Source organism: Pseudochaenichthys georgianus, unplaced genomic scaffold (genome assembly GCF_902827115.2).
Source record: "Pseudochaenichthys georgianus unplaced genomic scaffold, fPseGeo1.2 scaffold_653_arrow_ctg1, whole genome shotgun sequence".
In the NCBI taxonomy this organism is placed as follows: Eukaryota; Metazoa; Chordata; class Actinopteri; order Perciformes; family Channichthyidae; genus Pseudochaenichthys; species Pseudochaenichthys georgianus.
In genome coordinates this window covers 16,823-32,380 of record NW_027263208.1, presented here as the reverse complement: position 1 = coordinate 32,380, position 15,558 = coordinate 16,823, and the positions used below count along the sequence as shown (strand labels likewise).

The window sequence follows — 15,558 nt, the reverse complement described above, 5'->3', positions numbered from 1 at the left end:
ATCAAGAGAGGGAGTTACACAGTCACAAGATGGAGGAATAGAAAGCAGTATCAATGTTTACTTCAGATTAGCTCCACGTCAGAAATGAGCATGCTTGATGTCTCTCTCCATAGAGGCTGAGTCATCATGTTAATCTCATAGCTATCATCTGCCTCAAGCAGTCCTGGTGCTCTTCCAGGTCATCTCACATCCTGTCATGTTCACAGCTACAGTTGATAGCTTTGTTAGCATGCTACTCTCATGTTGGAGGAGGACACTCAGGACTTCCCCATCATATACTCTAAATCTTCCTCCGCAGGTTTCAGAAGCTGGAGAAATGGCGGCGACCGTTCTACGAAGTCCTCCAGAACTACGAGAACTCCTCGGTGGTTCTTCCCGCTTTCTACAACACCCGAAACACCGACGTGTCGTTCAGAGTCAAGTACATGCTGGACGACTTCGACTCCCAGAGGGGCGTTTTCTTCTTCCACCCGCAGTACCTTCTGAACGTTCAGCGTTTCTGGGCGGTTCAAGGCGTCCGAGCTAAACGCGTCAGCAGCGGTTTGATGCTCGTAACCGCCGCCATGGAAATGTGCGAAGAAGTCCATCTCTACGGTTTCTGGGCGTTTCCCATGAACCCCGCGGGCATCTTCATCACTCACCATTACTACGACAACGTCAAGCCGAGGCCCGGTTTCCACGCTATGCCACACGAAATATTCAACTTTATTCACATGCACACTCGTGGGATCCTCAACGTGCACACAGGGCCGTGCACGTGATCCCCCACTCTCAGTAAATAAGACACTATTCCCCTCCCTTTTTAAAAAGAGAGTCGGCCTTCAGAGCGTCTTTGCTCTCACTTATTCCACGACACAGTGAAGGTCGCTTGCTTGAACTACTTCTCTTTTCGATGTGTATTAAGTTGGGTAACACTTTAGATAAGGTACACTTATTCACCATCGTCGTTCTCGTTCATTAAAATGTTAGAGACAAACTAGCTTATTTGTTATCAACGAGGCTTCACTTTAAAATAGGGAATATATTCTGAGTTAGAAAAAACCTAATTTTTCGTTATTTCGACACATTCATGTCTTGTTACGGAAGAATAGACGATAGGGCTGTGCGATTATGGCAAAAATCATAATCACGATTATTTTGGTCAATAATTGATATCACGGTTATTAAATACGATTATTCATTGACTTTGAAAACATCCATTTATTGAACTTTAAAACAAATTAAAATAATAATTTGAACAGTATCTTATTTAACTGTTGATTACCCTGAACGTAGAATTCAACTGAAAAACGAATAAATAAAATAAATTATACATTTATCTTTAAATAAATAATACCAAAATAATAAATACCAATAAACAAGATCAACAAATATTTTTGGAGCGCACTTCAACAAGCTACTAAACATATAAATATGATAAATAAATGTGATCAAATATGTTGCAGTGCACTGTACAACCTAGCAAAGCTAAATAATCGTTTTTTTTCGATTATGTTGTTTTCGTAATTGTGGCAGGCCAACATCGTAATTGCGATTATAATACGATTAATTGAACAGCCCTAGTAGACGATATCTGTTAGGTGTTATTATGGGAGAATTACTATTCTTGTGGTACTGCTACTGCATATTAAGACCCTCATGTACAACAACTTCCTTACGTATACATAAGCACTCGAGGTTATTAAGGAAAAACTCAACTAATGGCCGAGTACTTGTAGAATAAGGTAATGTAGAATAAGGCATTAATACGTGTTTTATTATGACTAACAAAGAGCCAATATACTGCTATCATGCATGTTAATGAACAACTAGTTGATGGTGAATATCCATCTTCTCCCGCTTATCCGTGGTCGGGCCGCTTGTATCCGCGATCTCGTTCTTTCGGTCACGACCGTAGGTGAGGGTAGGAACCAAAATGGCCCGGTAGACAGAGAGCTATGCCTTCTGGCTCAGCTCCCTTTTCGTCACGACGGTGATGGTGAATGTGTGTACCTTAATATAAAGTGTTACCTTAAGTTGATCCGATCCCTATGGTCCTCTCTGACTTTCTGACCGTAACGTGATCAAAGTGATGTTGTTTCTGTGAGGTTTTCTAGTGGCTCCGCTGTACAGAGCTGTTGTTTTCTACACCCCCCTCACCCCCCCCGTCTTCTCTCTTTATCCCGGCAACTCTGGGTGTTGTGGCAGCTTTGTGTGTGTGTGTGAAACAAAACCTTCATATCAGCAAAAATACGTTTTAATTGTAACATCTAATTGTCTACTTTTGTAATCTATTTCCTATTCACCAGAATGTTTTAAACCCTCTGCTTTCTTCCAATTAAAAAAAACCTGCTCTGATATTTCTGGTTATAGGAAAGGGTGGATGACACGAGGGTATTACTCGCCTCTCCTTTCTGTCTTGGCTCATCCTGCTTTCGGACAAAAGTCAGATTTTAAAACGTCCCCATCCGAGCAAAAACATTTTAAGGCCGTCCGATTTGTAAACCCCATAATACTGTTGAGCGCCTCTTGTCGTCTTTTCATGTCTTAAGCCATGCTGCCTTATGAGATAATAAACCCCTCTATACGATATGCAACAAATACATTCAATTAAGCGACATCTTAGTTTCCCCCTCGAGTCAAAGGACATGTAGGACTCTTTATAAAAGGGTTAGGAATTAGCCTGGACACTCCTTTCCTAATGCTCTGCATGACTTACTCTCTGCTTGGCTTTGTGTGTGCCTGCTTCAATGACCACTGACATATGTTTACACGTGCTTTTGGAGATGTAAACAAGAACCTGTTCACAGAATGGATTAGTCGAAATGTACAATAGTGGATGCAGCTTTTATCGGTTATTACAGATGCACGAATGAAGACGGTGGCTGCCCTTTTTGTGACGACGCTTTCGTGTTTTATTTGACCTCCCTCTTTGCGACGTGAACTCGAGAAAGCATTGAAGCCCCGCGAAGATGACTAGTTTTTTATTTTCGCCGCAAAGACTGTAAACGAATATGTTGTCCCTCCTCTGTCTGTTCGTGCTCTGCTGACATCATGCTGTTTCTGTCGTCATATATGCAGACTTGTCGTGTGTTTAAGAGGGATGATGGATGTGAACACCAGAAAATGGCTTTGGCTTTTGCTCGAACACTAAAATGGTTGCACAGACACAAATGGATCGAGCATGGGAAAGGACGGTGTGTGCTGAATGGAGGTTATATATAAAAGGCAGTCTTCACCGACTCTGGATCATTCTTTTTACTGGTATTGTGTTTGTAAATAAACTTGTATGGATTTTCTCACTGTATGGATTATTGTGTGTACATTGGAGTGAATGAGCACACTGCAATACCTGATTATATTTGCCACACTGCTATGCTTGTTGGCGCCACACAATGTGCAAGTTTAATAGATAATTTCAGACCATTTAACCTGTGATTTGTCTGCTTCAGTTGGCTCTGTAAGCGAAGCTGTCAACGCCTGCATTATTAAGCAGCGCTCGGTGTCGATGTCTCTCACTGACTGGCTGCACAGGATGGCTGGGAAGACGGCAGATTGTGCTGTAACTGTAGAGGCTTTTAATGCTGACAGGCTCACAAAGGGGAGTCAATCCAGTAAGAATGATATTAGAATCGAGTTTGGTTGATAGGTTTTTCCACATGCAAGGGATTTCATTAGGTGTAAAGTACATTAAAGGTGGGGTAGGTACATTTGAGAAACCGGCTCGAGATCGCTAGAATTGGAAATACACAACCGGGAGAAAATCTGCCACTTCCTTATAGAGCCCCTCCTCCAACACACACGAACGCGCACATGACCAATGAGGGCACGAGATAAGTCTGTGCCCCGATGGCAGGCTGACAGGCAGGTAGGCCAACCAGTTACTTTAGCCGGCTCAGATGATTGGTCGAGCTTTTTACAGCGCCACGGCTTCCAGAGATGATATTATTTATGGATTTGTTGTCAAAGCACTTCAGATATTCATTGCTATCGGGATGTTAAGAGCATTCCATGGAATATAACAAAAAGTGTATCTCGAGCCGGTTTCTCAAACTTACCTACCCCACCTTTAACAGAGTAAGATAGAGAAATAAGAGCAAATATCGAAAAAAAAGATTATATAAAAACCATTATGTGGACAAATACCAATATGTGAAATCACCGTGGTGAAGAAATCTGTACAGTAGGCCTGTAACTGTTAGAATTTGATGCTGTAAGAACAACACACTGCAAAGGTAACTTACCATTACATTAATAATCAAGAGAGAAAGAATAATTTTGTGGATAGGTTTCGATTCAGTGTGAATTAACATGCTGCCTTTCCACTTATAATTTACCAACATAATAACAAGGTTAACAGCAGCTGGCCATAATATTAATAACGATTGTACTGTAAGTAACCATGAATACAAATATCTTATCTGTTATTTAATGATTACATTCAATAAACAATGAGCTTTTTCCATTATAAAAAGTAATGCCCAAACATTTCGATTCAAACCGCTGCGTATGAGGGTACGTGAAAACGTGCTTCGCTATTGGTCAACCACACCGAAGCCCCGCCCCCTTCTTCCTGTAGCACCCGCAAACGAAAACTATATTTTGATGATAATACTTTTCTACTTTTACTTGAGGAACATTTTTTATATGCAGGACTATTACTGTAACAGAGTATTCCTACACTCTGGTACTTCTACTTTTACTCAAGTTTTATTTTTTTCAAGATCTGAGTACTTCTGCTTTTACTCAAGTTCAAGATCTGAGTACTTCTGCTTTTACTCAAGTTCAAGATCTGAGTACTTCTGCTTTTACTCAAGTTCAAGATCTGAGTACTTCTGCTTTTACTCAAGATCTGAGTACTTCTACTTTTACTCAAGTTCAAGATCTGAATACTTCTGCTTTTACTCTAGTGCAAGATCTGAGTACTTCTACTTTTACTCAAGTACAAGACCTGAGTACTTCTACTTTTACTCAAGTACAATATCTGAGTACTTCTACTTTTACTCAAGTTCAAGATCTGAATACTTCTGCTTTTACTCAAGTACAAGACCTGAGTACTTCTACTTTTACTCAAGTTCAAGATCTGAGTACTTCTACTTTTACTCAAGTACAAGACCTGAGTACTTCTACTTTTACTCAAGTTCAAGATCTGAGTACTTCTACTTTTACTCAAGTACAAGACCTGAGTACTTCTACTTTTACTCAAGTACAATATCTGAGTACTTCTACTTTTACTCAAGTAGAAGACCTGAGAACTTCTATTTTTACTTAAGTACAAGATCTGAGTACTTCTACTTTTACTCAAGTACAAGATCTGAGTACTTCTACTTTTACTCAAGAACAAGATCTGAGTACTTCTACTGTTACTCAAGTACAAGACCAGAGAACTTCTACTTTTACTCAAGTACAATATCTGAGTACTTCTGCTTTTACTCAAGTTCAAGATCTGAGTACTTCTGCTTTTACTCAAGATCTGAGTACTTCTACTTTTACTCAAGTTCAAGATCTGAATACTTCTGCTTTTACTCTAGTGCAAGATCTGAGTACTTCTACTTTTACTCAAGTACAAGACCTGAGTACTTCTACTTTTACTCAAGTACAATATCTGAGTACTTCTACTTTTACTCAAGTTCAAGATCTGAATACTTCTGCTTTTACTCAAGTACAAGACCTGAGTACTTCTACTTTACTCAAGTTCAAGATCTGAGTACTTCTACTTTTACTCAAGTACAAGACCTGAGTACTTCTACTTTTACTCAAGTTCAAGATCTGAGTACTTCTACTTTTACTCAAGTAGAAGACCTGAGAACTTCTATTTTTACTTAAGTACAAGATCTGAGTACTTCTACTTTTACTCAAGTACAAGATCTGAGTACTTCTACTTTTACTCAAGTACAATATCTGAGTACTTCTACTTTTACTCAAGTAGAAGACCTGAGAACTTCTATTTTTACTTAAGTACAAGATCTGAGTACTTCTACTTTTACTCAAGTACAAGATCTGAGTACTTCTACTTTTACTCAAGAACAAGATCTGAGTACTTCTACTGTTACTCAAGTACAAGACCAGAGAACTTCTACTTTTACTCAAGTACAATATCTGAGTACTTCTACTTTTACTCAAGTTCAAGATCTGAGTACTTCTGCTTTTACTCAAGATCTGAGTACTTCTACTTTTACTCAAGTTCAAGATCTGAATACTTCTGCTTTTACTCTAGTGCAAGATCTGAGTACTTCTACTTTTACTCAAGTACAAGACCTGAGTACTTCTACTTTACTCAAGTACAAGACCTGAGTACTTCTACTTTTACTCAAGTACAAGACCTGAGTACTTTTACTCAAGTACAAGATCTGAGTACTTCTACTTTTACTCAAGTACAAGACCTGAGTACTTCTACTTTTACTCAAGTGCAAGATCTGAGTACTTCTATTTTACTCAAGTACAAGATCTGAGTACTTCTACTTTTACTCAAGTACAAGATCTGAGTACTTCTACTTTTACTCAAGTGCAAGATCTGAGTACTTCTACTTTTACTCAAGTACAAGACCTGAGTACTTCTACTTTTACTCAAGTTCAACATCTGAGTACTTCTATTTTTACTCAAGTACAAGATCTGAGTACTTCTACTTTTACTCAAGTACAAGACCAGAGAACTTCTACTTTTACTCAAATACAAGATCTGAGTACTTCTACTTTTACTCAAGTACAAGACCAGAGAACTTCTACTTTTACTCAAGTACAAGATCGGAGTACTTCTACTTTTACTCAAGTACAAGACCTGAGTACTACTTTTTCTCAAGATCTGAGTACTTCTACTTTTACTCGAGATCTGAGTACTTCTCTCACCGCTGGTACTTGATGTATATAGCCTAAAGGGAACAGAAACATGAAGCTGGCGTTAAGGTTTTCTGCAGGAAATGTTCAGGATTATAAAATATTTGTTTTCAATGTGGATTAAATGGGATTAGTGATGGAGCGTCAGGCCTTCAATGTGAGGGGATTCCTCCCTGCATCGGGTCCCATGACGGTTTACTCGCTGCGGTCGCCCCGGGGTTGGGTAATCTGATGTTGACGGATCAATATGACCACACGTTGCCCTTGGCCTCGATGTGCGTCAGGTGTCAGGTAGCAGCAATAACGCTAATGGGTTGATTTGGCTCTCGGGGCAGATGTGAATGTGATGGAGCTGACACCAATAATCTGAGTATTTGCGCTACTATAAAAACTGTAAATAACTATTTTTGTATTTTCTTCAGTAGTATATATTTGATATAGTCTGTACAATACAGTAGGTATGCTTAGTAAAGAATACTTATTAGTGTTCTTCCAATTTAAAGGATTTCAGTACTACAAATATTTTTTCACCTAAAAAGATTATTTCTGGAAAAGTTCTCCTTGGCACCTTTAACAAATCCTTTATTTTGATGATGTTAAATATTAAGAATGTCAAATATATTAAAGTGCTGATTACTTACTAGTAAATCTCAGTATTCATAATTTGTAGAAAATATTTATGTGAAGCTATACTTCAATGTGAAGAGGAGGATCTCTTTAAACTCCAACTGATTCCCTGTTTTCAGCAACGTAAAGGTGGGGTAGGTAAGTTTGAGAAACCGGCTCGAGATACACTTGTTGTTATATTGCATGGAATGCTCTGAACATCCCGACAGCAATGAATATCTGAAGTGCTTTGACAACAAATCCATAAAATATCTCACCTGTGGAAGCCGTGGCGCTGTAAAAAGCACGACCAATCATCTGAGCCGGCTAAAGTAACTGGATGGCCTACCTGCCTGTCAGCCTTCCATCTGGGCACAAACTTACCTCGTGCCCTCGTTGGTCATGTGCGCGTTCGTATATATACAGTCCATAGCCGCGTTCACACTACGGTACTTTTCCCACAAAGGTTCATGCGAACTTAGTTCATGCGAACTCTTTAGTTCTCATGAACTAAGTACAGATCGCGTTCACACCAAAAAAAGTCCCTGGGGGAGAGATTAGGCCAAATGAAGCCGCTGACGTCACTTCTTTCTTCTTCTACTTTGGGTTTCTACTGGCAGGCCGCAAACCACTTCACGGCGTATACTGCCCCCCGGAGTCCCCGGCCGGAAGTCCCCGGAGTGGGGAAGGCTTCAGTCGAAGCTGCTGGGACTCCCAGCAGCTTCTACTGAAGCCTTCCGAGTAAAATCGCCAGAACGCCGACACCTCCTCATCTCCACCCGCTCCCATGTTTATTTTGTGTTGCCATAAGTTAGTCCTCTCTGCGTTCTGCGCTGGGCTAATGCTAATGCTAATAATGCTAATAATGCTAATGCTAATAATGCTAATGCGAGGATAATAAAATGGCGGCTTCACAAAACTTTTTGGGAGTTTTACGGGGCGTGGTTTGCAATCCGCCCAGCCAATCAGGAATATAGCTCTTTTCTCACAAAAGAGCCGCTCGAAAGTCCCTGCTCTCTAGCAGGGACTTTCGAGCGGGTAAAAAGGTTCGCATTAACTACTTTTAGTACCGGCTCTTTTTGGTGTGACACGCGATCATGAACTAAGTTCTCATGAACCTTTGTGGGAAATGTACCGCAGTGTGAACGCGGCTTATGGTTCGTGTGTGTTGGGGGAGGGGCTCTGTGGCAGATTTTCTCCGGTTGTGTATTTTCAAATTCTAGCGCACTCGAGCCGGTTTCTCCAACTTACCTACCCCACCTTTAAGAGAGTAGTATCAATCTTCTCATCTAACGTTGCAATAACGCCAATACGCCTATTTTAAAATGCTGTGAACTTCCTTTTAAATAGACTGTGAAAGGAAAGGAATCATTTCCACGTTGATATTTACTATCCATGGTCAATCTTTCAGTCAATATTCCTTCAACTTAAAAGTGATTTATACAGAGGGTGAGTTTCTGTGTGTGTGTGTGTGTGTGTGTGTGTGTGTGTGTGTGTGTGTGTGTGTGTGTTTCAGTAACTGTCTGTCCGTCTGTTAGTGTGACCGCAGGTAAAAGCGAGACTCCCCAGCCCGTAAAGCGATCCTAACACCATGAATAATGAAGAGAGCCGTGGCAGGGAGGATAAGTTCTCGGTGCAAGGCTCCTTTTTCACAGGGCTTTCTCCTGTGGGTCACGTGACCACTGAGATGACAGTAATGTGTGTGTGTGTGTGTGTGTGTGTGTGTGTGTGTGTTAGTCATATGGCCATGTTCTGCCCAGGTACGAGGCGTCCAGGTAGCTAAAGCACCTCTGAGTGTGTGTTCCTGCAGCAGCTCTCACACACACACGTTCTCTAAACTCCTTGATCCCACCACCTCTCTGCGGCCAAGGGTCAAATGAATTGTCTTACACCATTAGAAACTCAAGGCCAGGGAAGTGGATGAATAAAAGATGCCGTCGAAACAGAACAAATCCACAGCTCCAGAGGAAACCGAAGAGGTCGATGACGAAGTGGAGGGGCCAAAGTTAAAGGAGAGGAACAACGAAGTGACCCGTGGAGACGCAACAAAAAGAGAGAAGACTCGGAAGAAAACCAAGAGCGCGGAAAGCTCTGAGGACCTGGAGAAAGAGAAGAAGAAAGAAGACGGTGAAAAAGTGAAGAAGAAGAAGAAGAAGAAACCAGATGACGATGCCGAAGCTGTGATTGAAAATGAAGATGAGGAGGGCGAGCAGAACAATAATGAACTCGAGACCAATTCCAAAAGGGAGAAACCAGAGAAGCTCAAAGAGGAAGTGACCGAGGGGAAGAAGAAGAAAAAGAAATCCTCCACAGAGAAACCAGAGGGAGAGGAGGAGATGGGATCCAAGGACAAGAAGTCGAAAGACGGCAAGAAGAAAAAGAAGAAGTCTCACGATGACGATGACGAGGAGCCTTTGATCGAGGAGCAGCAGGAGGAAGAGGAAGACTCGAAGAAAAGAAGAAAAAGAAGACCAAGAAGGGGTCGGCGGACAGTGACGAGGATAAAAGAAAAAGGGGAAAAAGGCTAAAAATAAACAGGTGGACTATGGAGCCATGTACCAGAAAGGAGCTGCTGGATTACCACACGGACTCGTCTGATGGCTACGAGGAGGAGTACTACAAGAAGAAAGGTAAGCATTCAGAGAGGGCAAAAGTACACACATCCTTTCCTCAAGAAGAAGTATAGATACTCGTGTACTGACTCTATACTCAAGTCAAAGTAAAGAGGCTTTGAAGTGTACTTCAGTAGAAAGTACCCATAACTAGCAGCTGCTTTAAAGAGTACCTGACCTCCCTTTATATCAACAGAACAATAATGTCATTGTTAGCTAATGAATGTTTCCATGCTGAACAACGGCAACATGACAACGTTTCCATTGGTCCCTCTTCTTTTGAGAAGACCAGGAAGTGATGGATACACGGATCGTGTTCCAACCAATAGGCACGCAGTGACTCTAAAGAATAATGACCACGCACCAAACACACATTCAGACTAAAGGAACCAGCTGTTTGGGAAATGAGAGAAGTAGAAAGTACAGGTATTAGAGTTCAACATGTAAGAAGTAGAAAGTACAGGTATTTCAGTTCAACATGTAAGAAGTAGAAAGTACAGGTATTTGAGTTCAACATGTAAGAAGTAGAAAGTACAGGTATTTGGTTTCAACATGTAAGAAGTAGAAAGTACAGGTATTTTGAGTTCAACATGTGAGAAGTAGAAAGTACAGGTATTTGAGTTCAACATGTAAGAAGTAGAAAGTACAGGTATTTGAGTTCAACATGTAAGAAGTAGAAAGTACAGGTATTTGAGTTCAACATGTAAGAAGTAGGAAAGTACAGGTATTTGAGTTCAACATGTAAGAAGTAGAAAGTACAGGTATTGAGTTCAACATGTAAGAAATAGAAAGTACAGGTATTTGAGTTCAACATGTAAGAAGTAGGAAGTACAGGTATTTGTGTTCAACATGTAAGAAGTAGAAAGTACAGGTATTTGGGTTCAACATGTAAGAAGTAGAAAGTACAGGTATTTGTATTCAACATGTAAGAAGTAGAAAGTACAGGTATTTGAGTTCAACATGTGAGAAGTAGAAAGTACAGGTATTTGTGTTCAACATGTTAGAAGTAGAAAGTACAGGTATTTGTGTTCAACATGTAAGAAGTAGAAAGTACAGGTATTTGAGTTCAACATGTAAGAAGTAGAAAGTATAGGTATTTCAGTTCAACATGTAAGAAGTAGAAAGTACAGGTATTTGAGTTCAACATGTAAGAAGTAGAAAGTACAGGTATTTGAGTTCAACATGTAAGAAGTAGAAAGTACAGGTATTTGGGTTCAAACATGTGAGAAGTAGAAAGTACAGGTATTTGAGTTCAACATGAGAGAAGTAGAAAGTACAGGTATTTGAGTTCAACATGTGAGAAGTAGAAAGTACAGGTATTTGAGTTCAACATGTAAGAAGTAGAAAGTACAGGTATTTGAGTTCAACATGTAAGAAGTAGAAGTACAGGTATTTGGGGTTCAACATGTGAGAAGTAGAAAGTACAGGTATTTGAGTTCAACATGAGAGAAGTAGAAAGTACAGGTATTTGAGTTTCAACATGTAAGAAGTAGAAAGTACAGGTATTTGGGTTCAACATGTGAGAAGTAGAAAGTACAGGTATTTGAGTTCAACATGAGAGAAGTAGAAAGTACAGGTATTTGAGTTCAACATGTGAGAAGTAGAAAGTACAGGTATTGGAGTTCAACATGTGAGAAGTAGAAAGTACAGGTATTTGAGTTCAACATGTGAGAAGTAGAAAGTACAGGTATTTGAGTTCAACATGTAAGAAGTAGAAAGTACAGGTATTGAGTTCAACATGTGAGAAGTAGAAAGTACAGGTATTTGAGTTCAACATGTGAGAAGTAGAAAGTACAGGTATTTGAGTTCAACACGTAAGAAGTAGAAAGTACAGGTATTTGAGTTCAACATGTAAGAAGTAGAAAGTACAGGTATTTGAGTTCAACATGTGAGAAGTAGAAAGTACAGGTATTGAGTTCAACATGTGAGAAGTAGAAAGTACAGGTATTTGAGTTCAACACGTAAGAAGTAGAAAGTACAGGTATTTGAGTTCAACATGTGAGAAGTAGAAAGTACAGGTATTTGAGTTCAACACGTAAGAAGTAGAAAGTACAGGTATTTGAGTTCAACACGTAAGAAGTAGAAAGTACAGGTATTTGAGTTCAACACGTGAGAAGTAAAAAGTACAGGTATTTGAGTTCAACATGTAAGAAGTAGAAAGTACAGGTATTTGGGTTCAACATGTGAGAAGTAGAAAGTACAGGTATTTGAGTTCAACATGAGAGAAGTAGAAAGTACAGGTATTTGAGTTCAACATGTGAGAAGTAGAAAGTACAGGTATTTGAGTTCAACATGTAAGAAGTAGAAAGTACAGGTATTTGGGTTCAACATGTGAGAAGTAGAAAGTACAGGTATTTGAGTTCAACATGAGAGAAGTAGAAAGTACAGGTATTTGAGTTCAACATGTGAGAAGTAGAAAGTACAGGTATTTGAGTTCAACATGTGAGAAGTAGAAAGTACAGGTATTTGAGTTCAACATGTAAGAAGTAGAAAGTACAGGTATTTGAGTTCAACATGTAAGAAGTAGAAAGTACAGGTATTTGGTTTCAACATGTGAGAAGTAGAAAGTACAGGTATTTGAGTTCAACATGTGAGAAGTAGAAAGTACAGGTATTTGAGTTCAACATGTAAGAAGTAGAAAGTACAGGTATTTGAGTTCAACATGTAAGAAGTAGAAAGTACAGGTATTTGAGTTCAACATGTAAGAAGTAGGAAGTACAGGTATTTGTGTTCAAAGTGTAGAAGTAGAAAGTACAGGTATTTGGGTTCAACATGTAAGAAGTAGAAAGTACAGGTATTTGTATTCAACATGTAAGAAGTAGAAAGTACAGGTATTTGTATTCAACATGTAAGAAGTAGAAAGTACAGGTATTTGAGTTCAACATGTAAGAAGTAGAAAGTACAGGTATTTGAGTTCAACATGTAAGAAGTAGGAAGTACAGGTATTTGTGTTCAAAGTGTAAGAAGTAGAAAGTACAGGTATTTGGGTTCAACATGTAAGAAGTAGAAAGTACAGGTATTTGTATTCAACATGTAAGAAGTAGAAAGTACAGGTATTTGTATTCAACATGTAAGAAGTAGAAAGTACAGGTATTTGAGTTCAACATGTGAGAAGTAGAAAGTACAGGTATTTGTATTCAACATGTAAGAAGTAGAAAGTACAGGTATTTGGGTTCAACATGTAAGAAGTAGAAAGTACAGGTATTTGTATTCAACATGTAAGAAGTAGAAAGTACAGGTATTTGTATTCAACATGTAAGAAGTAGAAAGTACAGGTATTTGAGTTCAACATGTGAGAAGTAGAAAGTACAGGTATTTGAGTTCAACATGTAAGAAGTAGGAAGTACAGGTATTTGTGTTCAACATGTAAGAAGTAGAAAGTTCAGGTATTTGGGTTCAACATGTAAGAAGTAGAAAGTACAGGTATTTGTGTTCAACATGTAAGAAGTAGAAAGTACAGGTATTTGGGTTCAACATGTAAGAAGTAGAAAGTTCAGGTATTTGGGTTCAACATGTGAGAAGTAGAAAGTACAGGTATTTGTGTTCAACATGTAAGAAGTAGAAAGTACAGGTATTTGAGTTCAACATGTGAGAAGTAGAAAGTACAGGTATTTGTGTTCAACATGTAAGAAGTAGAAAGTACAGGTATTTGTGTTCAACATGTGAGAAGTAGAAAGTACAGGTATTTGAGTTCAACATGTAAGAAGTAGAAAGTACAGGTATTTGAGTTCAACATGTGAGAAGTAGAAAGTACAGGTATTTGAGTTCAACATGTGAGAAGTAGAAAGTACAGGTATTTGAGTTCAACATGTGAGAAGTAGAAAGTACAGGTATTTGAGTTCAACATGTGAGAAGTAGAAAGTACAGGTATTTGAGTTCAACATGTGAGAAGTAGAAAGTACAGGTATTTGAGTTCAACATGTAAGAAGTAGAAAGTACAGGTATTTGAGTTCAACATGTAAGAAGTAGAAAGTACAGGTATTTGTGTTCAACATGTGAGAAGTAGAAAGTACAGGTATTTGAGTTCAACATGTAAGAAGTAGAAAGTACAGGTATTTGTGTTCAACATGTGAGAAGTAGAAAGTACAGGTATTTGTGTTCAACATGTAAGAAGTCAAAGTAAAAAGTCGTCAGAAAAATAAGTAGTGTAGTAGTAAAAGTAGAAGTACTTGTACTCCACTACTTCCCCCCTCTGTAGGACTTCCCTTCCTACAGCAGAGTCATATTTACCTGTTGCCGTGTCCCGACTGGGCAAATATTGAATAGAGGTTTCGCTCCGGAGAATCCCTCTGTGATTTTTCCTGGGTGAAAGCTGGGTGATGTTCCACATGAATGAAGCCGAACAGAGGCTCAGAGGCAGACAGGTGCTGGGTGCCGTCCCAGTTGTCCAGGAAAAGAGAACCAGCGCGGCCAGAGGAGCTTTTCTAAAGTTCCCATGATAACAAAATAGCTGCTTCTTAGAATTAACATATATATTGTACTGATCAGCAACAATATGACAGTATCTCGCCCAATAGTGACGAAAAAAGCGGTTTATTGGGTGTTCCCGAAAGTATTTTATCGGCCATTTGCTTTGAAAGCGACCATCAGCATGCATCTGTATCCGTCTCATGATATCAAAATAGCAGTTTTTTTAAGAAGCTTTTACATATGTATTGCACTATTCATAATGGTGGGCCAAAATAAAAAAAAAGGGTACTAGTGGAGGGCCGGACTGGTTCAATGTTTCTAGCAGAACTTATTGAAATGAACTTACTGCACATATTAAACCTGGAACTAACAAAGCTTAAACTATTGCCTATAAAAACATTAAATAATCAGCTGCTTTCATTTCTCACGGCTCTATCTGCAGCTTCTCCAGAGTCACTTCTTATGAGTACATTTCCCCACAGGCCAACAACAGCTTCAACAAAACTATTCCCCTCAGAGAGAAACCAAGCATGGCCTGTTGTCGTGAGAGAAAGTGCAGAAGGAAGCATCCTTTGGACTCAGTGTGCTGCTCTGAGATGCTAGCTCAGACACTTGGCGTCTCATCAGGGTGCAAGGTCATCAATGTTTGGGCTCTGAGCGGAGGAGACCCTCAGGATGGAGGGAAGGTGCAATATACCGGCGGGCCAGATCTAATAGGAATTAGAAATTATCCTGCGGGCCGAAATTAAATCCACCACGGGCCTGATTTGGCCCCCGGGCCTCGAGTTTGAAACATGTGCTCTAACAAGTAACATGTAATGTAAAACATTCTTTCCTTCAGTCCTAACCACCCTAACCCTGGCAGTCTCTCACATCAAAGACTTCTCTTGGGAAGTATTTGGCGATATAATGTATACCACTATGAGACAGCGATTTTATAAGTGTGTTGCTTAATGAGGAACTTGCACATAAAAGCATAAAAACATCTGAACTGAAAAGCTTGTTCTGTCTTCGGTCCCATTATCCCGTCAGAGAGAGTGCTGGAACTGTGACATTTCATAACCACTGAGGCTCCTGATCGTTCTGCAGACCAAAGAGCTGCAAGGACCAGCGTTTA

General features: G+C 39.6%; 2 protein-coding genes across 3 annotated transcripts in view; both read left to right on the top strand.

Moving 5' to 3' along the window:
* st8sia5 (ST8 alpha-N-acetyl-neuraminide alpha-2,8-sialyltransferase 5) overlaps positions 1–3,278 on the top strand; it is a 29,293-nt gene extending 26,015 nt beyond the window's left edge. For both annotated transcript variants that reach the window (XM_034079569.2, XM_034079567.2), the window contains one exon: positions 299–3,278. In XM_034079569.2, coding sequence (XP_033935460.1) covers positions 299–761 — 463 coding nt within the window. In that variant the 3' untranslated portion in view covers positions 762–3,278. The remainder of the gene's footprint in view (positions 1–298) is intronic.
* Positions 3,279–9,350: 6,072 nt separating this feature from the next.
* On the top strand, positions 9,351–9,947 carry LOC139433573 (nucleolar protein 58-like). The gene has a single exon (XM_071202635.1). It carries the CDS (start codon positions 9,351–9,353, stop codon positions 9,945–9,947), a length of 597 nt encoding a protein of 198 aa, XP_071058736.1.
* Positions 9,948–15,558: the final 5,611 nt, after the last annotated feature.